The following is a 22,564-nucleotide window of genomic DNA, read 5'->3' on the forward strand; positions in this document are numbered from 1 at the left end:
CCTTGACTTGCGATCAACTACGATCTTAATTTCATGGCGTTAAAATTCGGCCAAATGTTTTAGGAACCAAAAAGAAGACTGTAAACAATGGCAATGGTAATTATAACAACCGTCAATGATTAAAAGAAGTCAATTTATAGTAGATATTTATAGCAGCTACAGAATAATTATACATACTAACAAAAAGCATACACTAAATGTACTTACTGAAGATATGGAATATTGTACAGCAGTTATGGAACCATTATAGTGGTTTAAAGTAGTCACCGAACCGCTTATAGCAGTTAATAGATTACTTATAGAAGTTATTGAATCTTTTAAACCTGCTGAGTCATATATTTGATTTACTCACTCATTTATAAGTCACAGAATAAATTACAATAATTCCTGAATCATTTTTGGCAGTTGCTGAACCATTTAGCAGTTGTTGAATCATTTATAATAGATACTGAATCATTAACAGTACAGAATCATTTTAATAGATATAGAATAATTTGCAGTAGTTACTGAATTATGTTTTGCAGTTACTACATCATTTAGCAATTACTGAATCATTTATAGTAGATACTGAATCATGTATAGTACTCACTGAATCATTTGCCAAACAGGATCATTTTAATAGATACAATATGATTTACAGTAGCTACTGAATTATGTATAGCAGTTACTGCATCATTTAGCAGTTATTGAATAATTTATAGTAGATACTGAATCATTTACTGTACACATTCATCATTTTTAATAGATACAGAATAAATTACAGTAGTTTCTAGTCTTTAGTAAAAACTAAGCTGAGTTTTAGGCCTTAAAGATGCCTTGTCATGTTTTTGTGTCCAGCATCTGTAGATCAGCAATATCAACACAGAAAACACCCACATTATAAACACTTTATTCATTAGTGAAGGCTTAACATTTAAATAAATGAATTAGTAGCTCATCGTTCTACTGCAGGTATGTAAGGCAACACAAGCTAAAGACTGAACCCAGTCTAAAATAGTGACAAAATATCTCAAATAGCACCAAAGCCAAACGTGACCTCCTTAACACTTCCCAACATGTCTCAGGGTTTGCTTATTATGTACATTATTGTGTGTGTGTATGTGTATGTGTGTGTATTGATCTATGTTTTTTTTTTTTTTTTTCACGTACTTGCTTGCTGGATTTTCGGGACGTTAACTTGAATTAGTGGGACAAAGCAAACCTTCACACCTTCTTTCTTCTTTCATAAAATTCCTTAAAGCACCTTTCAGACGCCTTTATCAGAACATCTCCACCTCTGCAGCCCATCGCACTGCTCCGGATAACCCTTGTGTGTTACAGCAGTTACACAACTTCATGGTCCAACTCGTTCACATACTGGCTTCCAAATAGCACCAAACGTTATACGATCAAGAGAAGAATAATGGAGTATATGTGGTGGGGAACTGGATTAAAGGGCCTGTGTTCTGGAAAACGGAACATTCTCGCTGGTTTTTGTGATGTCACGTGCGTTGTTTGTTTTTTTCTTTTTAGCCATTTAGTTTACGAAAGATTTCGCAGTTTACGTTTTATGTTTTATGGTGAGATTTTGAACTCTGGGTGGGTGAAGCTCTCCCTACTTTCACAAGTTTTCTTACTTAAATCGCAGCGTTAGCCCCATCTCTGTTCCGTTAAATGGTTTTAACAGCCTGGGCTGACTGCAGCCAATCAGAACAGAGATTATTTACATATTGCAGTCCTAGAAAGGAGATCTACCATCAGAATATCTGCTGGTCTTTTGCCCAAAAAATGAGAGATTAAAAAAAAAAAAAAAAAACCTGGGAAAGTCATTATTATTATTTTCATTTTCACCCTCTAAGGGGCGCACCAGCCAGGGCCGGAACCGCAGATGCATAGTTAATAAGCATGACATGGCTACCGGGGGGCAACTCACTTGTTTTAAACAGGGGGAAATAACGCAGTTAAGTAAGTGAGTAACTGGACTCTAGATAAAGTCTTGTCTCGTGTGTTTTTGGGCCCCTCGGCTCCACGAAGGTGACGTCTACGTGGAACGCGTGCGCAACGTAAACAAAACAAGCTTTATCTTAAAAGAAAAGAGATGAAGGAAGGAGTCTCGTGCAAGCCTACGAGATTCTGGAGGAGATTTCATTACAGGGCCAAATGCCAACAGATCAATCTGATAGCGTGCTCCGGGCGCTTCTTTCGAGGCTCAACAGTCGTCCTGGGGGCCGATATGGACGCGGCGTCGCTGGTGAAACAGAAAATGGAAATGTCTGGGTGACGTTTTGGTCCGTTCTCTCAAATAAGAGTCTTAGAATGAAACGGAGGAGGATTTCTCAGTGAGCCAGAGGGGTGAGCGTGGTCGGCCCTAGCCAGCCTAGCCGGCCTGCCGTCCCAAAAAGCTCGTCCACTGGCCTAAAGGACCCAAATTGTCGAGGAATATTTTTTAAATCATTAATAGGAAAATATTTACTATTCTGCTGTTTTTTTACAATGCTAGTTAGCTTGCGTTACCTCAGAAAGGAATATTTGGGAGGTGCGCAGCTTTTATATAAGGAGAGCTTAATTCTTAAAGGCAGGATCTGTGGAAGTGCATTTAGCTAAAAACATGTCAGCATGTCTTTTTAATCATTTAATCATCTAAAAACCTGCGCAACAGTCAGTCATTAAAATAGCGATATAAAATAACGAGGAGCTCTCACAGGAATGTTAGCTGAATACAAAAAGCTGAAGAGCTAATGCTATCAAATATTGTAGTTTTTCATCAGTTTATGAAATAAAGGGTAAAACAAGCTACTGTTAGACCCAAAGGCAGACCCAAAGGTAGTCACCACACCGAACAGCTGAAGGGAACACGTCCCTCAAGCATGCTAACACAGCTAACATCAATGCTAGGATGCTAGGAACCATTTAGCACGACTCTAGATATTAGGATAACGCTAAACACGGGCTATTCTTTCATTCACTGACGCAAAGTGAGCTAAAGATTCCTCAAAAGCCAGCGGGAACATCTCCACCTCCGGCTAACTGGCTAACTGAGGATCCCCAGCAGTGTGAAATAGGGCCAGTAGGGTTTCAGGCCTGTGTGTGTGTGTGTGTGTGTGTGTGTGTGTGTGTGAGTGTGTGAGAGTGCTAATCGTGGGTAGATTTGAGGCCGTTGACCTTGTTGCATGTTGCGTGCAGGCATTCAGCAGTGTGTGGAGTGTGTGTTGCGCAGTGTGTGGAGTGTGTGTTGCGCAGTGTGTGTGGCGCAGTGTGTGTGGCGCAGTGTGTGTTGCGCAGTGTATGTGGCGCAGTGTGTGCAGGCATATACAGCAGTGTGTAGCTGGTCTGTGTCTGATCCTGATCCTGCAGGAGGTTTGATGAGGGGTCGTGACTCTCGCACCCTCTTACAGCTCGTCATCCTGGACCACTACTAACACACACACACACACACACACACACACACACACACACACACACACACACACACAAAGAGTCACAGTCAGCGTCACTGTTCACAACGTCACTAACATTACAAGTTAGTTTTATAGCAGTTACTGAATCCTTTATCGTAGATACTGAATCAATTATAGGGGTTACTGAATCATTTATAATAGATACTGAATCAATTATAGGGGTTACTGAATCATTTACAGTATATACTAATTAATTTGTGGTAGAAACAAGATCATTTATAGCAGTTCATGAATCATTCTAATAGATGCTGAATTACTTATATAATATATATATATATATATATATATAATACTTAAATATTATATACTAAATCATTTATAGTAGATACTGAATCATTTATAACAGACACTGCATCGTTTATAGTAGATACTGAATCATTTAAAGCAGTTCCTGAATCATTTTAATAGATGCTGAATTATTTATAATAGACACTGCATCACTTATAGTAGTAATTTATAGTAGATGCTGAATCATTTATACTAGATACTAATTCATTTGTGGTAGATGCTGAATCATTTATAACAGACACTGCATCACTTATAGTAGTAATTTATAGTAGATGCTGAATCATTTATACTAGATACTAATTCATTTGTGGTAGATGCTGAATCATTTAAAGCAGTTCATGAATCATTTTAATAGATGCTGCATCATTTATAGTAGACACCGAATCAAATATAGTAGATACTACGCCATAAAAACAGACCATTACATAAATTACAGACTATTGCAAACCACTAAAACAGACCAATACAGAAATTACAGACCACTCACCCTTCTTGGTGGGGATGTCACTAATGGACTCCACCACATGGATGGTGCCCACAGCTGATGCTTCACCCTTGGTGTTACTGGCGTGGCACTCGTATGAGCCTGCATCCCACTTAGTGAGAGGAGAGATCTGACACACACACACACACACACACACACACACGCACAAACTGTTATCTACCTTCTGCTTCTGTACATACCTGCACTGTCTCTGACAGAGGGAGGGATCTACTCCTCTATACCAAGCCAGCAGGATGAGCACGCTTACCAGTACCCAGCCGGTGACCTCATACTTCTCTGGGCCTCCACGCGTCTGGATAGCCAGGTTTTCTTGGTCTCCGGGCAGGAGCAGCATCTTCCCCTTATTATTGTTGATCTACAGAGAGCAGAACATCAACACCACAAATAATGAAGCAAAGGTCGAGCTCTTATTTCTCCTCCAGCTCTTTCCAGCCCATGCTAAAAGAGGTTCACTGGAGTGAAGCCACAGAGGAACCACTTCGGGTTTCCTATAGGTTCTGCAGTGATATATGGAGAGCATAATACATGAAGACTAACGTACGTCCCAGAGGTATTCCTAAAATGCTTCCACACTTCTAGAACTTTCGCTCCACCCTGACGAGGCTCCGGAAGTGTGAAAAAAGCACATTTCTCCTGAAGGTCAACCTGGCCTGTTCATTTAGCTGGAGTTTGGTCATGCCTGACTCACAGTCTATCACGGGAGGCTACAGCTATGGTCAATGGAGGTTCTTGAGGATGGAGCTGATGGAGAAGGTCTGGTATAGTGATGGTCAGTGACGTTAGCGGAGGATGTTAGCTATAAAGGGTAGCGTCTCTGATGCCACTGTGGACGGAAAACTTCCTCTCCTAAATCCTTCCTGGTTTCCGGCCCTATTGTTTCTGTATGGTGTTATTCATAGCTGTATGCATCCTTTCACACAGTCTGAGCCATACTGTAAACACACACACACACACACATACACACACACACATACACTTGCAGAAAAATGTAGTGACTTGCTCCCCAGTTGTCTGAAGGGGGGGCTACATGTGGGCCTCTGCGGTGGTGCTGAGTGTGTACTCTAGAGTGTGTGTACGTACCTACACACACACACAACGTAACGGCTGTGTTTTTTTAGTCTCTAGTGTGTGTCTCTCAGAGGAGTACCTTCTTCCAGGTGACCACAGGGGTGGGGATCCCGATCGCCTCACAGCTCAGGAACACCTGTGAGCCTGTCACATTCCAAACCTCCCCGGGGCGCGTCACAATGGTAGGAGCTGAGAAGGATGAAGAGCGGAACGAGAGGAAGAGGGAAAAAAAGAAAACAGGGGTTTAGACTTTTTAATTATTAAAGCTGGATGATGATGAGAGAGAGAGAGAGAGAGAGAGAGAGAGAGGCTAAGAGAAAAAAATATACTAAATTGACAAAAGTATTGGGACACCTACAGAAGCTTTTATGACATCTCATTCTAAACCCACAGGCATTAACTTGGTCCTCCTTTGCAGCTCAGCAAACAGATTCCACTCTTCTGGGAAGGCTTTCTGCAAGATGTTGGAGTGTGCCTACAGAAAGGCCTGCCCTAAGCTCTGAAGACTGAATGTATGAGGTCAGAGGCGCTGATGCTGGACGAGGGGGCCTGGCTCACAATCCCTGCTCTAGTTAAGTTCAAATGTGTTCGACTGGGTTGAGTTGAGGGCTTTTTGCAGGCCAGTCAAGTTCTTCACTCCAAACTCACCACCCAACCCTGCCTTGATGGAGCAGAAAAGAACTGCTTCCACAGAGTTGGACAGGTACGATTATCCAAAATGTCTTGGAATGCTGAAGCATTAAGATTTATTGATCTATAGACCAACCCCTGTGGAACAGCCCCCATAGCATTATCCCCCCTCCACCAAATTTTACAGCAGACAGGCAATGTTCTCCTGGCACTCGCCAAACCCAGACTCGTCCATCAGAAGCCAGACAGAAATCCAATGCTATGAAGCTCCCGGCACATCGTTTCTGAGCTGATGTTAATGCCAGAGGAGGTCACTGAGTCATGAGAGCGCTGGAGACTTTTCTGCACTATGCTCTTCCTGAAGCTTCAACTTCAACTATGCTTCTTCCTGAAGTTTAGTTTAGCTGCAGCTGCTGAGATCTGATCTCCTGTAAAAGGAGCTGCGCTACTGAAGATCGGATCTGACCCTCTGACTTCACAGCAAGTAAAGCTAAAGGGGCACTGCAGTAGACCTGTGGTCAGGTGCTCTGCAGCCCGTGTGCCCCTGCTGGGAGCAGCGAGCCTGACATTACAGGATATAGCCTTATTAGTAGAAGAGAGAAGCACACGGCATCATCATAATGTTATGATAATAATACCCATATGATGTCATGAAAATGGCATGTGATGTCATGTGAGTCTGTTTTTGAATTCATTATGGCTGTGATGTCATAGATTATGTCCATATATAGAAACTAGGCCGCAAAAAATATTTTATAAAAAATATGTTTTTGATGGCACAGCCAACATGCTTTAAATTCACAATTGTGATGTCATCAGCCATATGATGTCATCATGACACAATAACCATATATCCTCATGAGCTTGATTTGTGATGTCACAGAAAGTCCATTTTGATGTCATCATGGCACAATGACCATATAACATCATTCACCATGTTTGTGATGTCATTTCAATGTCATAAATCATATGATGGCATGATGACACCGTAACCACATGACAGCATTTGCCATGTGTGTGATGTCACACCTGTGTCAATTCCTGTGATCTCTTAACCATACGACATAGTATTTTAATGTTTGTGACGTCACAGCTAGCACACTTTGAATTCACGTTGTGATGTCATAAATACATGTTACCATGGTGCTTTACCCTTTGCAGCTGCCATAGCAACAACCTATGGACACCATAGCAACCTCATAGCACCCAGTTAGCAACACCTTAGCAACCACCAGACAGTTTTGAATAATGACATCTTAAACTGGTAGGCTGTGACGTTTTTTTGTTTTTTTTATTGAACTGTGTGCCACAAAACCAAGCAGCCAATCGGAATAAAGGTAATTTGCATATATCCATCTCATGTTGCCTGAACTTGTATTTATTACATTCTTTATTATTGACTCAGCCAACATAAGCGGAACACATTCGGCAACAGCAGCTCGCTTATCAGACCCAAAGTACACTGATCTGATTTGATCTGACTGAGAGAGAGAGAGAGAGAGAGAGAGAGAGAGAGGGAGAGAGAGAGAGAGAGAGAGAGAGAGAGAGAGGGAGAGAGAGAGAGATGGAAAGAGAGAGAGAAAGTGAGAGGGAGAGAGGGAGAGTGAGAGAGAGGGAGAGGGAGAGAGAGAGATGGAAAGAGAGAGAGAAAGTGAGAGGGAGAGAGAGAGAGTGGGGGGAGAGGGACAGGGAGAGAGAGATGGAGATGGAGAGATGGAAAGAGAGAGAAAGTGAGAGGGAGAGTAAGAGAGTGGGGGGAGAGGGAGAGGGAGAGGGAGAGAAAGAGAGGGAGAGGGAGAGGGAGAGAAAGAGAGGGAGAGCGAGAGAGAGAGAGAGAGGGAGAGGGAGAGAGTGGGAGAGGGAGAGAGAAAGGGAGAGAGAGAGACACTGTGCCAAAGAGGGGTTTTCACTGACAGGCCCTGCTGTTAATCCAGAGCCCTCATGCAGCTGTAATGAAGTGTGTGAAGGTTCAGTGGTGTGAACAGCTCTGGCTCTGCTTCTACCAACAGCGCGACTCCGTGTGTTCCTAAACAGACACGAGTGTTTGATCAGAATCCGACTCCCATTCACTCTCCCAAATCCCTCCGCCAGGCTGGAATTTCAGACATGTCTGTTCAGGGATAAGGAAACGGGTGCCGCCCAGCAAAAACACAATGGCCTACAGCCTGATCTACTGTTGGCATGACAGTGTGTGTGTGTGTGTGTGTGATGGTGTGGTGATTTCTGCCTGAAACAACATTCAGTTCATTCCAGCTACACAGTCTGGCAAAAAAGCACCAACAGTGTACCACAGCGACCACTTGTCAAGATCCAAGCAAACACCTGAGACACCACTGCAGCCACCTGAAATCCCATACCAACCACCAAGAAACACTTTTAGACAACACTGTACCATAGAAATGCCATAGCAACCACAAAGAAACACCCTAGCAACACAAATCCTTAGCAACCACCTAAGACAACTGCCATATCAACTACCTGAAACACCTTAGCAACTACATGAAGCACCAAAGTTACCACCAAGAAACATCTTAGCCCACTTAGCCATCTTAGACAGCTATCCCAGCAGCCACCTGGTACACCATAGCAACCACAGATGAGTACCTCGGAAACACCTTTCAACCGCTCCAACCCCCAAAGCACCCACTAAGCATCTTCTTGACAATCACGTGATATACAACAGCTACTGCCATAGCAACCACTTAGAACACCATGACAGCATTTGCCATATCAACCACTTGGAACACCTTAGCAACTGTCCTAGCAACCACTTGGTACGCCACAGTTAACACCTGAAATAGTATAACAGCTGCATTGCAACAGCCTAGCAAGCATATAGGATACCATAGCAACCACTTTGCCAGAACTGGTTAACCCTTAATGGCCACATAGCAACAGTCTAGCAACTGCCAGTAAGTGGCTGAATGCAACCAACCTCTCCTTACAGCCATGTTCCACTTCAAAACCTTCCCAGAATGCTGAGGACCAATGTCCACATACTTTTTTGGACACCGCGTCTTTAGTATTAGGACAGAGGTCAGACTCACCTCTCAGGCACTTGCCCTTGTGCTGCACCTTGATGCCACTCTTGCCCTCGCCCTCCGCGCGCGCGCTCGCCGCCTTCAAGGCGCACGCGGTGTCGTAGCTCACGCCGTCCGTGCCGCACACCTCGTAGTTGTTCTTGCACGTGCACACGCCCGTCCTGCTGCCGCCCTTCTTGTCCTTCTTGCTTTTTACGCACTCCAGACCCGGGGCGCAGCGCGCAACCGCAGGGCCGTTACGCGCGCCGCACGGTTCACCCAGACCGGGAGCGCGCTGGACCGGCACCGGGTTCTTTGAGACCGTAGCCGGGGGAGGGGCCTCGGTCCCGGACTCGGGGGATGAGATGCCCTCGGTCGCGTCGGTGGCGACGGAAAGCGCGAGCGCGAGCGCGAAGACGAGGAGGCGAAACATGACGGAGCAGAGCGCGATATGGCACTGAGGCACACGCTGCTGGGGCGCGAGGGACTCAGCTGGACACGCCCACAAGAAGGAACAGAGACGACACCACACGACACGCCTACTCTGGGCGGAGCTTATAGGGCCCAGACGGCCTTTTTAATGAAGCACAATACAAAGCATCCAATCCAATATATATGTATTTATATATGAGTGTGTGTGTATATATATATAATTATTGGATTGGATGCTCTGTATTGTGCTTCATTAAAAAAGCCGTCTATACACATATACATATATACACACACACACACACACACATATATATATATATATATATATACACATACACACACATACATATATATATATATATATATATACACATACATACACACATGGTTATATATTTATATATAAAAAAATATGTGTGTATATATATATAATTATTGGATTGGATGCTCTGTATTGTGCTTCATTAAAAAAGCCGTCATATATATATATATATATATATACACACACACACACACACACACACACACACATAAATACACATATACTATTATCTAGTAAGCATGACATTGTAGATATCTAGATATGTAGATATCTGCAGTTTCTACTAGTAAATATGTAATTATAGAAAAGAGAGAGTGAGTTTATGACCAGTCAGACTGGAGATCTGATTTTACTAGTAAACAATTAGTGTCTGATCTCTGAACTGAGTTTCTACTAGTAAAAACTGAGTAAGGGCTTGTATCACAAGTGACCCGGCCACAGGGTCATGGATGCTCAAGGCTCACTGATGCTCACGGATGCCCCACCTCACCACTTACAGGACTTAAAGCATCTGCTGCTAACATCTGAAGGTCTCCAGAGGATAGAGGCCCACAGGACACTTTCAGAGGTCTTGTAGAGTCCACACCTCAATGGGTCAGAGCCGTTTAGGCAGCACGACAGGGATCTATACAATGTCAGCGGGTGGTTCTTGGTGCCAGATACCATATGACACCTTATCCAGGGAGAACAGGTGGAGAACACAGCTGTGAGAGGTTTCCTGTATTCAGAGACCTTTAAAATCATCATAATCGACATAAAAAAAAGAGAGGACGCCGCTGCAGAGAGGGTTACTGAACAGTTTATTGGATGTACAGTTAAACTTGACGGTGGATTAGCTCCTTCTCAAGCTCCTTAGGAAGACTCGCTTACTTACAGACACAAGAGACATCCAACAAACCAAAGACTGCAGTCCAGAAGAACACCGGAAACCAACACGGACGTGGACCAACTGTGCTGGAGCTGTCTGAATGATCTACAGCCTGGGGTGGAGAACATCTGAAGAACTGGACAATGCAAGAACCCACAGCACTCATCCGGGTTGACACCACACGGCAGATGTGGAGCCCCTGGAGGCATGGAAACTTGGATCTTCTAGTACCTGATGTTCTGATCAGACCGATCAGACCCTTATGTTCTCAATTTGATGTACTTGGCCACAAACGCAGCTACAATGTCCCTGTAGGGCGTTTCGGAGTCCAAGCGTGTCGGGGGGATTCGGCAGAGGGCTCGGAAGCGTGGGGAGCGCAGGAGAAGATTGTGAGCCAGTCCAACACAGCTGGAGCTTAGCCAGTACAGCGCCATGGACTGGGGAATGAGACAGAGACAGACGGAGACAGAGACACAGACACAGTTAGAGAGTTAGACAGTTAGTGTTTTTCAGTCTGCAAAAATCACTTTGTTCCAGTGTAGCCATGGAACCTCTGCTCCTGATGGATGAAGATAAGGCATTACAGGGGAAAAGATAAGCGTGGATGGAGATGGAGGCACTGTTTCACAACAGGAGATGCATACCGCTCATTGCTCTTGGTGCCTGCTGCTTTTTTTTTTTAGGGACAAACACAAACCTGCTAGGTGCCTTTCAGTTGCCCAGACATCCCGCCAATCAGACAGCATTGAGAGGGCTCCCATGCTTTTCCAATGACGGAATTCCAAAACGCTCCCTATTATTCCAAGAAAATTCCACGACCACTGTCCTAACTTCAATAAAAGCAGCAGGCAACAGCAGCTCACCTGATTTACCATCATTAAACCCTGATTTACCACCAAACCAGGGAACTCTAAATAATACTAGACTCCATGAGGAGAACTTTGGAGATGTTCTAATGATGAACACAGTGATGGAGAACCACCACCACTTTCTGTAGGGACTAAAACACTGCTGTTACCTCGTAATCCGTCTCCAGCCCTGACTTACAGTTCCAGGTTTCTCAGAACCACAGGAACCCCACATTGACTTTCTCCAGCTTTCTCCAGATGCTATCTGTCCAAAGCTATCTGTCTGAACACCACCGGCACGTGTCTGGCTTTGGAACTCTCTATTATGGCATTCATCCTCTCCCTTACGTAACCAGAACCGCAGACACAACACTGAGGGTTCTGATGGCTGGGGCAGATTAAGGTAGTCAGTAGTTTCAGTATTTTGTTAATGCTGTTCGTCATCCAGAACTTCACGTCCATCTGAAACATCATGCGTACGTTAGCTCTCCTGGTCCAGGAATACCTCCAGTCCTGCAGCGTGTAAGCGTTCTCCTGCTCTTCAACTGAGAAAGGGTGGGTAATGAGCCGATTAGCTGGGAAAAACTTGAAAAACGTGCAGGGCAGGAGGTTCTCCAGGACCTGGGTTGGGAGAATAGAGCATTCCTTAACCCTGGACAGCCTGTTAACCTTAACGTTGTGTCCATTATAGGAGATAAATCAATCAATAACGCAGAAAACAATCATCTGAGATAAAAGCGAGAGGCGGACTGAGATGGAGACAGGTCACACGGGCAGCCAACAGTAACAGTTTGTTCTTGCTTGGTGTTGTTAGATAAGAAGCAATGGAGCAATGGCACGGATCTGCTGGAACCATCTCTGCAGAGCCCAAACATCCTAAACCTGCTCTAGAGCGTGACCAGATAAATCCCACCCTGATCCTGCGGTCTTCAGACACTGCAGCCCCTCTGTGAATGATGTGGGGTCGATTATCTGGGAACCCTCCAAAGCTTTTACACGTTCTTCTGCACAGTTGGATTCGGTAAGCAGATAAAGTTGGCCGTGTTCTCAACTCAAGTGTAAAGAACCTTTTTTGAGGTCTGAAGAGCTTTCACGTGATGCAAGGTTTTGTCTACAAATATGGCTTTTCTGGAACCGAACCTGGTTCTTCTACAGCATCGCTCAAAGAACCCTTCGAAAGCACCTTTTAGTTCTAAGAGCCTTCTTGAATCTAGCCTAGCCAGCTCAAGCTGGTTCACCTGGTTGACCAGCTTAGCTCTTGACCAGCATTAGGGTGTGTGTTCGTTGAGACCAAGCTAAAGGAAACAGAAAGATCTGATTCCTTGGTTGGACAAGCCCATCACTCTACACCAGTAAGAGTCCTTGGAGCGAAGCTCTTGGAAAGTAGACGGACGTCGCTCTGGAAAACGAAGGTACTCACCGAAGGGACTGCAGCCGCCAATGGAATCATCACCAGCGAGAGTCCCCTGATGAAGTGAGTCACATTCTTCTGGAACCTGGAAGCTTGGACCTGCCTCAGAGCAAATACCTGACCAACAGACACACATTCAGGACAAACGTGAAATGATCTGGGGTGTCCAAATGTTTGTGGACACCCCTTCTAATGAATGCATTCAGATACTTCAAGTTCCATCCATCGCTGATGGTGCGAATGCATACACACAGCTGTAGAGAAGAAGTACTGCCAATAGAATAGGACTCTCTAGTAGATGATCCTATGAGCCTAATGCCAGGCGTGGGCTAGTAGAGGGGTATATATAAAGCCCCCCAGCATTGAGCTGTGGAGCAGTGGAAGAACTGTGTTCACTGGAATGATGGGGGTGGAGCTCCATCCAGTACTTTTGGGATGAGTTGTCCAACATCCTTACCTCATTTGTGGCTGAATGCAATCAAATCTTCACAGCAATGCTTCTCTAAAATCTGGATGAAACTCTTCTTCCCTGAACAGTAGAAATTCTTTTTTTTTTTTTAAATAGCTTTGATTTCAGAAGAAACAATAAATTAGCAGGTATCCCAATACTTTTGTCCATATAGTGTAGCTTAGATGAACAGTGCTTGACTGAAGAAGTGTCCGTCATTTTTTATACGTGTGAAAAATATGTACAACATTCATGCATTAGTTTCTAAGCCAATTCCAGAATTTGGAGATCTGGTCAGATAAGAATGCCTGACCTGCTTTCAGTCTGGACTGAGCTGTTAAACCTATTCCCCGGGAACCTTCATTAATAGCAGATTAGTGGCTGATGGGTAATGACCCTGATTTGTAATCTACCTCCGTTTACTGAGAGCTGCTTAAAGCTTAAGGTGAGAGTTTTCTGAACTGAGGTCAAGTCCAGCATTTTTGGGAAAACCGGTCATTAATCTCTTGATCCCGGCATCGTTTTCCTGGTCAGGATTCTCTTTCCATCGAGGCCTACTGGCCTAAAATTAAAGTTGGCCTGTTGGAACGCTCACTGTCTCGCATAGAAAACCTCCACCCTTCCCTCGGCCCCATTGTGTCGCCCTCCCCCCGTCCGGTGACACTTGACCACAGACATTAACCTGAGCTGAATGGAGGGAGGATAAAAGCACATTTCCTGCTCCGAATGAAAGAGCATCAGAAGGAAATGCTACATTACATGCTAAAATGCTACAGTTAGCATTTTGCTAAGCTACCCCTGAATGCTCACTAAGTGTAGGCAGTCAGTCAACGTGTTTACTCTCTGAAATCAGTTTTATTAGCAAATAGTGGAAAAGGCAAAAGAGAACAGTACAGATACACAATATGGACAAAAGTATTGGGACACCTGCTCATTCATTATTTCTTCTGAAATCAAGGGGATTAAAAGAGCTGATTCTGCTTCTGTTGGAGTAACTGTCTCTACTGTCCAGGGAAGAAGTCTTTCTACTAGATTCTGGAGGAGGAGCATTGCTGTGAGGATTTGACTGCATTCAGCATTCAGAAAAGAGCGTTAGTGAGGTCAGGATGTTGGATGATTAACCACCACCCAAACTCATCTCCATCAAAAGTACTGGATGGAGCTCCACCACCATCATTCCAGAGAACACAGTTCTTCCACTGCTCCACAGCTCCTCAATGCTGGGGGGCTTTATACCCCTCTAGCCCACGCCTGGCATTATTAGGCAGCATGGAGCCAATAGGGTCATGATGTTGATCTGCTGCAGAGAGTCCTATTCTATTGGCAGTACTTCTTCTCTACAGGAACTAGACAAGCTGTGTGTGTGTGTATGCATGTGTGTGCATTTGCACATCTGTGTCAGCAACGGGCACAACTTAAAGTAGCGGAATGCATTTATTAAAATGGGTGTCCACAAATATTTGGACACAGAGTGCAATCCGGGCTTCCAGGAGGAAGCTATTACTGCACGTATCCATCACACCTGACTCCACTCAGACGCCCCTGAAGGTCTTCATGACCTGGATCAAGTGTATAAGATTCGGACTGGAGCAAAACCAGGACCAGGACCAGGACCTGGATCTCACCTCAGTGATGAACAGGTTGGTGAGGCCCAGAGACACAGGAATGATCCAGGTGGAGTCTGGGAGTGTGAGGTTTAAAAACCACAGAGCGCCCCCTGCTGCCAGCTCCTGCTGCAACCCTGTGAACACAGAAAGGTGTGAAACACTGAGCTGTTGGTTCTCAGCCACGCTGACCTTGTACCTATGCTGACTGGCCACTTTGTCGGAAGTAGTGCACTGTAGACCCCTGTGTTGCGGCCTAAGCTTTCGGCCTTTGTTTTCCTTCCATTTCTTTTACTTTTCTACTTGAAGTCGTTTTGAAACCAGTACTTTTACACTTTTACTGGACATACTTTTAAACCCTAGTATCTCCACGTCTACCTGAGGAATGAAAGTCAATACATTTCACACATATGGATCTAGGGAATGAGCCAGCAGTGTTTTTCTTCTGAACTAAAGGCCTAAATATTGTAAAATGGGACAGGGCCGATGTTTGAGGCTGTAAGCAGCTTACCGGTGGAGACGTGTCCCGTTCCCAAGCTGAGGTTGCGCAGGGCGAGAGAGACACAAACCCACATGGGCAGCTGAACCCAGATGAGCACGCTGGTCTTAAACGGGTGGCAGTTGTCCCTCACATACAGCTCGGACACGATCCGCCGCAGGTTCTTCTTGAAATGGGATCTGCGAGTGACGAAGCAGCGCTTAATGCATGAGCTCACGGTATGAGTCAATTCTGCAGTGGTTCCACAGATGTTACATATACACTACATGTCCAAATGTTTGTGGACACCCCTTTGAGTGAATGCATTCAGCTAATTCAAGCTGCACACATTGCTGAAGGAGATGTGCAAATGTGCGCACACACACACGCAGCTTGTCTAGTCCCTGTAGAGAAGAAGTACTGCCAATAGAATAGGACTCTCTAGAGCAGATCAACATCATGAACCTATTGGCTCCATGCTGCCTAATAATGCCAGGCGTGGACTAGAGGGGTATAAAGCCCCCCAGCATTGAGGAGCTGTGTCCTACAGAAGCTGTTCTTACCTGCACGTCCTCTCAGACCAGCCCTTCTCCTGAGCTTTGACAGAAACCTCATAGTGCAGCTGCCTGGCTAGCTCTGCAATCTCCTTCTGCAGGGCTTCAACCTGTCTGAGAGCAAGAAGAACCCACAGTTACTCTTCCACACTCCCACAGACCCAGATACACCCCAACCACTCACCTGAGGGACCACTTTAATAGGAACACCTACCTTCAAGCTCCCCTCACTGGGAACCTACCTAATAGGTCCACTATAGAATTCCCATTCGTCACTGATTAGGGCTGCTCTCCGTCAACTAGATACACCATATATCCGAAAGTTTGTGGACACCTCTTCTAAATGAAGGCATTCAGCTACTTTAAGCTGCAAACAAAGCTCATCATCTAGTCCCTGTAGAAAAGCATCATGCTGCCTAATAATGCCAGCCGTGGGCTAGCAGAGGGGTATAAAGCCCCCCAGCATTGAGCTGTGGAGCAGTGGAAGAACTGTGTGGAGCTCCATCCAATACTTTTGGGATGAGCTGGGGAGCTGGGGGGATGAGCTTGGGTGGTGATCAATCATCCAACATCCTGACCTCACTAATGGTCTTCTCAATGAATGCAATCAAATCCTTACAGCAATGCTCCTCTAAAATCTAGTAGAAGGCCTTCTTTCCAGGACAGTAGAGACAGTTACTCCAACATTGAAGAAACTATGAATGTGCAGGCGTCCCAATACTTCTGTCCATGTAGTGTTTTATAGGGTGAATGGTGGATCATGGTATTTAGCTATTAAAAATCCAGGCAAAACCGTCTCGACGGGTCAGAAACTGACCACTGATTAAAAGTCTAGAGATGGTCTACAGGCTCTCTACACTCAAGAGGCCTAAACTGATCCCAGATCAGTATTACGACTAACAGTCTGAGCTACGGCCCTTGCTCTCTTTCTGGAGCCTGGCTAATCCGGACTCTACGAAAATAGAGCAGGAGCCTGGGGACCACGGGGGCGGCCGATTTATGGGAACACAAACAAAAAGTCAGTGACTGCATGAGAAACATGTGAAACCTCTAACTGGGGTGAAGGATGAGCCACCAGTGTGACTTCTAGCCTCGGAGTAGTGACTGATCACTGTGCCTCTTTAGTGAAGAATGGGGGATGCTAATAGGCTAATGTTGCTAACAACACTGTGCTTAGACTGTCACTAATCTCATCATGTTAAATACATGCAAACATCTTTGTTTATTTGCTTTAAAAAAGATTTCATTAACATACACTATTTGGACAAAAGTATTGGGACACCTGCTTATTTATTGTTTCTTCTGAAATCAAGACTATTAAAAAAGAGCTGATCCTGCTTTTGTTGGAGTAACTGTCTCTACTGTCCAGGGAGGAAGGTGTTCGACTAGATTCTGAAGGAACACTGCTGTGAGGATCTGATTGCATTCAGCAACAAAAGTATTAGTGAGGTCAGGGTGTTGGAGGATTGATCATCACCCCACCTCATCATCCCCAACTCCTCCCAAAAGTACTGGATGGAGCTCCACCTCCATCATTCCAGAGAACACAGTTCCTCCACTGCTCCACAGCTCCTCAATGCTGGGGGGCTTTATACCCCTCTACTAGCCCACACCCTGTGCTCCAGAGAGTCCTATTTGAATGGCAGTGCTTCTCTACAGGGACTAGATAAGCTGTACGTGTGTGTGCATTTGCACGTCTGTGTCAGCAATGTGTGCAACTTAAAGTAGCCGAATGCATTCATTAAAAGGGATGTCCACAAATATTTGGACATCTAGTTTATATAAAAACACAATTTAGCTAAGGTTAATATTTTGCTTTGCCATCTATGGCGGCTGCTGGAGTGTGGCTGGTTGCTGATTGTAGTGGTTGCTATGGTGCTCATAATCAGTTGCTATGGTATCTGAGGTTGCTGTGTGGTTGCTATTTCTGAAGCTTCCGCTCCCTCTCAGCGGGAAAGCTTTACAGAGGCTACTGAGAAAAGCCGGAGTGCCTTCTGGGCAGGAGACGCATCCCTCAGCTGGGAGGGAAAAACTCTTAATAAGCCAGAGGGATCTCCAGTGTTTGCTTAGAACGATCCACTGACCTTCCCTTACATGCCTCTCATATTTCTGCTGTTATTAAGTAAACAGTCCGAGCGCACACACACACACACACACACACACACACACACACACACACACACACACACACACTTCAGCACTCATGGTCACCCACTGTTTTCGTGATACAAAAACAGCTTTGTCATAAACATCTAAACTGCTGTGTTCCTATAGAGACACAATGCCACCACACGGCCGATATCAAAAGCTCAGGTGTCGCCATGACGATGATGCCAATGAAGATAAGTATTAAAAAATGGGCCATCATGCTCCGGCTAATCGACCCCACATGAGGAAACATACGGCATCATATCACATCACGTTGTGTGTGTGTGCGAGAGCGAGCGAGAGCGAGCGAGAGAGAGAGAGAGAGAGAGAGAGGGAGCTGTTTTACAAGATCTGATTACACTCTTCCATCTATACCCAACAACCAACACCCATCCATACCAATACCCACCCACACCCACCAATAAACACCCACACCCACCAATAAACACCCATACCCACCAATAAACACCCATACCCACCAATACTAATACCCATTCATATACTATTTTACACCCATCCCCACCTACCCATACCCTCCCACACCCATCCACACCCACCCATACCCAACCATATCCATCCACACCCTCCCACCCCTATCCACACCTACCTATACCCTCCCACACCCACCCATATCCATCCACACCCATCCACACCCACCCACACCTACCAATACCCACACACACCTACCAATACCCTCCCACACCCACCCATATCCATCCACACCCTCCCACACCCACCCATATCCATCCACACCCTCCCACCCCTATCCACACCTACCTATACCCTCCCACACCCACCCATATCCATCCACACCCTCCCACACCCACCCACACCTACCAATACCCACACACACCTACCAATACCCTCCCACACCCAACCATATCCATCCACACCCTCCCACACCCACCCATATCCATCCACACCCTCCCACACCCACCCACACCTACCAATACCCTCCCACACCCACCCATATCCATCCACACTCTCCCACACCCATCCACACCTACCCATACCCATCCATACCCACCTACACCAACCCACACCTATCCATTCCCATCTGTTTCATTCATACCCACCCATTTCTACCCATACCTTCCCTCCTGTGTGTGTGTGTGTGTGTGTGTGTGAGAGAGAGACAAGACCTTTGCCATGATGATGGCCTGGTAGACAGCGAGGGGCAGCGTGACAGCCGTGCGCAGGGCCAGCGTGGTGCAGACGATGCTGGCCCACCAGGGTAGCCCCGTGGCCTGCTGGCTAAAGACCAGCAGCTGTTCGGTCAAGTGGACCGGTCCGGAGTCCGCTATGCTCTCATACCAGCCTGGCCGGACCGAGCTGACCGCCCGGCAAGGCTGCAGAGTCAGAGGCCAAAGTACTGAAGGAGTCTGGGGCTTACAGAGGAGAGGACGAGCGGGGTGACCCCTGTGATCCACTGTAAGCACAACGTGAGAGATGCTTCTGACCTGGGACCTCATCTGGTTGCCATGGCAACACGACCTCAGGGGACCACAGCTGGCTACAGGGCCAGTCAGCCTCAACCGTGTCACAGACGGTAATCTGAGTGAGTGACAGAAAGAGAGAGAGAGAGATGATTTAGTGCTGGTACAGGACCTTTTGACTTTTGACCAGCTGGTTTCAGATGGTCAGGGTGGTTGAAAAGCTAGTCATCCAGATTAACATTCCCCATGCTTAATATGCTATGACCAGCTTAGCATTTGACCAGCATGGTGTTTGTTTTCATTCCAGCTTGATGGACTAGCTGGTCTATCAGCATGCCAAGAGCGAACACTGGTAGACCAGCGTGGCCATGCTTGGTTATGCTGGCCCAACTGGTGGGCCAGAGTGGTCAGGCTGGCCATACCAATCAACCAGCTTGACCAGGCTGTTTTTTTTGTGTATGTGTGTGTGTGTGTGTGTGTGTGTGTGTGTGTGTGTGTGTGTGTGTTTGTGTGTTTGTGTGTTTTCAGTCCCTTAAAGCACCAGCACTACACTACCCAGCATGCATCACGCATCCAAAGCGATTCTCTATGCATTAATAAAGAAACACACTGCTGTAGAGACCAGTAAAGACCTCTAATCTAAGCCCTAATCACATTTCAGTCATTAAAGTGTTTAATTTCTGCCTGATATTTTATAGACGTCAGCTAAACTTACTGGTTACGATCTGCTAGAATCCATTAATGAACTAAAACAACAAGCTGAAGGTAAACAGCGTCTCTTCACTCCTCACCTCATCCTGTTACTGATGCCTGACACCCTCAGAAGCTCAGCGCATGTTTGGATCAGTAAATAAATCAAATAAAAGCTTTAAAGGAGAGATTATCCATCACTGACATTCAGCCCTGCACGGCATGACACTGCGGCGCGCCACGGTGACGTCAGCGCGACGTTCTCAGCAAAGAGGACTAAAATGATCAATTTAATAAAATAAAAAATAAAACAAATAAACACATCTCTGTAAGTGAAGGAAACACCTTAATAATAATAATAATAATAATAATAATAATAATAATAATAATAATAATAATAATAATAATAATAATAATTTCACACAATGGAGAAATAAACAGAGAGAATGAACCCTCGAACTTTTATTTTGAAAAAAAAACAGCAACAGTATTTCTTTTTTTAAATTTATTTTTATTATAATTATTGTATTAAAATACGGTATTATCTATAAGACAACAGTAAATCTTTTTTTAATTTTAAATACATATATATCGATATTTATTAGATTTTATATTTATTACAATTGATTATAAAACATTGAGGGAAATTAAAAACTGTCCACTTACACCGAACAAACCAAACCAATGATGATGAGTTTAATCAGAATAATACTAATGTTATTAGTTATTATTATTATTATTTTAATATTATGTACATTTACTTTTTTGTTGCAAATATTAACTTTTAATTATGCAACTTTTATCATTGCTAAATATTTAATCCATAAATATAATAGATGAAAGAAAATCCCGTAGTATTTAAGGCAGAACTGAAGTGATTTATTCAATTATGTCAAAAGCTGGTGAAAGAAAATGATATTTTCTTGATATTATTATAATTATATATGAATATTTTATTGTTTTAATTAATGTCTTGGGTGTATCTCTGTAATGTTCAGCTACTGATGAACTGTGTTAAATAGGGCTCATTGGTGTGCACGTTTAAATCTGATCAATAAAGTGGAGCTATATTAGGCTCAGAGGCGCCACCTGCTGGATGGGAATCATTCAGCCCGGCTGGGTGTAATCACCTCTGCTAACACTGCTGAGACCCAAAACGCCAGTCTGACAGGAGCTGTATGAGGGGTATAGTCCAGAGAGAGAGGGAGCTAATTGGGTAACTAAGGGCAATTAATTAGCCAATTAGATCTTTGTAAATATCAGCTCTTTATAAAGATGGGAGTAGAGCCTGAAAGACCTCCTCAATTAAAAAAAAAAAAAAAAAAAAGTTCCCTTAGCAATTATTAGTACACCCAGCACTTCTCCCCCAGCCCCTGAAGGGTGAAGGGAATGGACTAACATAGATGATCTGGTTCCGGTAGCTCCTGGATCTACCGGGCAGCAGGTGAAAAACAGTCATCTCTTCATGATGATGAAGATGCTGAAGCAGGAGAACTGGACAAGCGTAAGAATCTGATTTTGCTTCTGATTCTGAATGATGTCAAATCTAGACTAATTCTAATTCAGGCTGGTTCTGATGTAGGATCATTTCAGTCTAGGCGGATTCTGATGAAGGTCAATTCTGATCTAGGCCAATTTCGATCTTGACCAATCACAATCGAGGCTGATTCAGATCTTGACCAATCACAATCTAGGCTGATTCAGATCTTTCTGAGGCCGATTTCAATCCAAGCCCATTATGATCTAGACTAATTCTAATTTAGGCTGGTTCTGATGTAGGATAATTCCAATCTAGGCAGATTTTAATCTAACCTGATTCTGATGAAGACCATTTCTGATCTAGGCCAGTTCTTCTCCAGGCCAGTTTCAATCTCGAGCCTTTTTTAATCTAGGCTGATTCAGATCTAAGCCCATTCTGATCTGATTCTGAACGATACCAAATCTAGACTAATTGTAATTCAGGCTGGTTCTGATGTAGGATCATTTCAGTCTAAGCGGATTCTGATGAAGGTCAATTTCTAATCTGATCTTGACCGATCCTAATCAAGGCTGATTGAGATCTTGGCCGATTTCAATCCAAGCCCATTCTGATCTAGACTGATCCTGAACTGTGCCAATTCCAATCCTGACCAATTCTGATCTAGACTAATTCTAATTTAGGCTGGTTCTGATGTAGGATAATTCCAATCTAACCTGATTCTGATGAAGGCCATTTCTGATCTAGGCCAATATTGATCTTGACTGATCTTAATCTAGGCCGATTCAGATCTTCAGAACAGATTTGGTGGATCTTTTTTCCCCGTTTGTTCTCCAAACCTCTGCCAGCTTCATATTCGGGTTGTCTGTTGAACCAGTAGGTTTAGTATTAATTATAAGA

At 44.5% G+C, this 22,564-nt stretch overlaps 2 protein-coding genes across 2 annotated transcripts; both read right to left on the reverse strand.

Moving 5' to 3' along the window:
- Positions 1–873: 873 nt before the first annotated feature.
- On the reverse strand, positions 874–9,422 carry igfbp7 (insulin-like growth factor binding protein 7). The gene is made up of 5 exons (XM_072694050.1): positions 8,976–9,422; positions 5,378–5,487; positions 4,478–4,585; positions 4,213–4,339; positions 874–3,391 (listed from the first exon to the last, which is right to left on the reverse strand). The coding sequence occupies exons 1-5, from the start codon at positions 9,379–9,381 to the stop codon at positions 3,369–3,371; spliced, it is 774 nt and encodes a 257-aa protein (XP_072550151.1). The 5' UTR covers positions 9,382–9,422; the 3' UTR covers positions 874–3,368.
- Positions 9,423–10,495: 1,073 nt separating this feature from the next.
- On the reverse strand, positions 10,496–20,416 carry cox18 (cytochrome c oxidase assembly factor COX18). Its single transcript, XM_072693707.1, has 7 exons — positions 20,289–20,416; positions 19,204–19,615; positions 15,923–16,023; positions 15,393–15,559; positions 14,903–15,018; positions 12,839–12,946; positions 10,496–11,007 (listed from the first exon to the last, which is right to left on the reverse strand). Exons 1-7 carry the CDS (start codon positions 20,291–20,293, stop codon positions 10,831–10,833), a joined length of 1,086 nt encoding a protein of 361 aa, XP_072549808.1. The 5' UTR covers positions 20,294–20,416; the 3' UTR covers positions 10,496–10,830.
- Between the last annotated feature and the right edge of the window lie 2,148 nt (positions 20,417–22,564).

Source organism: Salminus brasiliensis, chromosome 12 (genome assembly GCF_030463535.1).
Source record: "Salminus brasiliensis chromosome 12, fSalBra1.hap2, whole genome shotgun sequence".
NCBI classification, from domain to species: domain Eukaryota; kingdom Metazoa; phylum Chordata; class Actinopteri; order Characiformes; family Bryconidae; genus Salminus; species Salminus brasiliensis.

Excerpts from the sequence above, each read along its gene's own strand:
- igfbp7 (XM_072694050.1), bottom strand. The coding sequence starts at position 9,381 with ATGTTTCGCCTCCTCGTCTTCGCGCTCGCGCTCGCGCTTTCCGTCGCC. Across the intron at positions 5,488-8,975 it reads CAAGGGCAAGTGCCTGAGAG|CTCCTACCATTGTGACGCGC; the intron begins GTGAGTCTGACC and ends CATCCTTCTCAG. Across the intron at positions 4,586-5,377 it reads CTGTGGTCACCTGGAAGAAG|ATCAACAATAATAAGGGGAA; the intron begins GTACTCCTCTGA and ends TGCTCTCTGTAG.
- cox18 (XM_072693707.1), bottom strand. Across the intron at positions 12,947-14,902 it reads CCAACCTGTTCATCACTGAG|GTATTTGCTCTGAGGCAGGT; the intron begins GTGAGATCCAGG and ends TCTGTTGGTCAG. Across the intron at positions 11,008-12,838 it reads TGGCGGCTGCAGTCCCTTCG|TCCATGGCGCTGTACTGGCT; the intron begins GTGAGTACCTTC and ends CTCATTCCCCAG.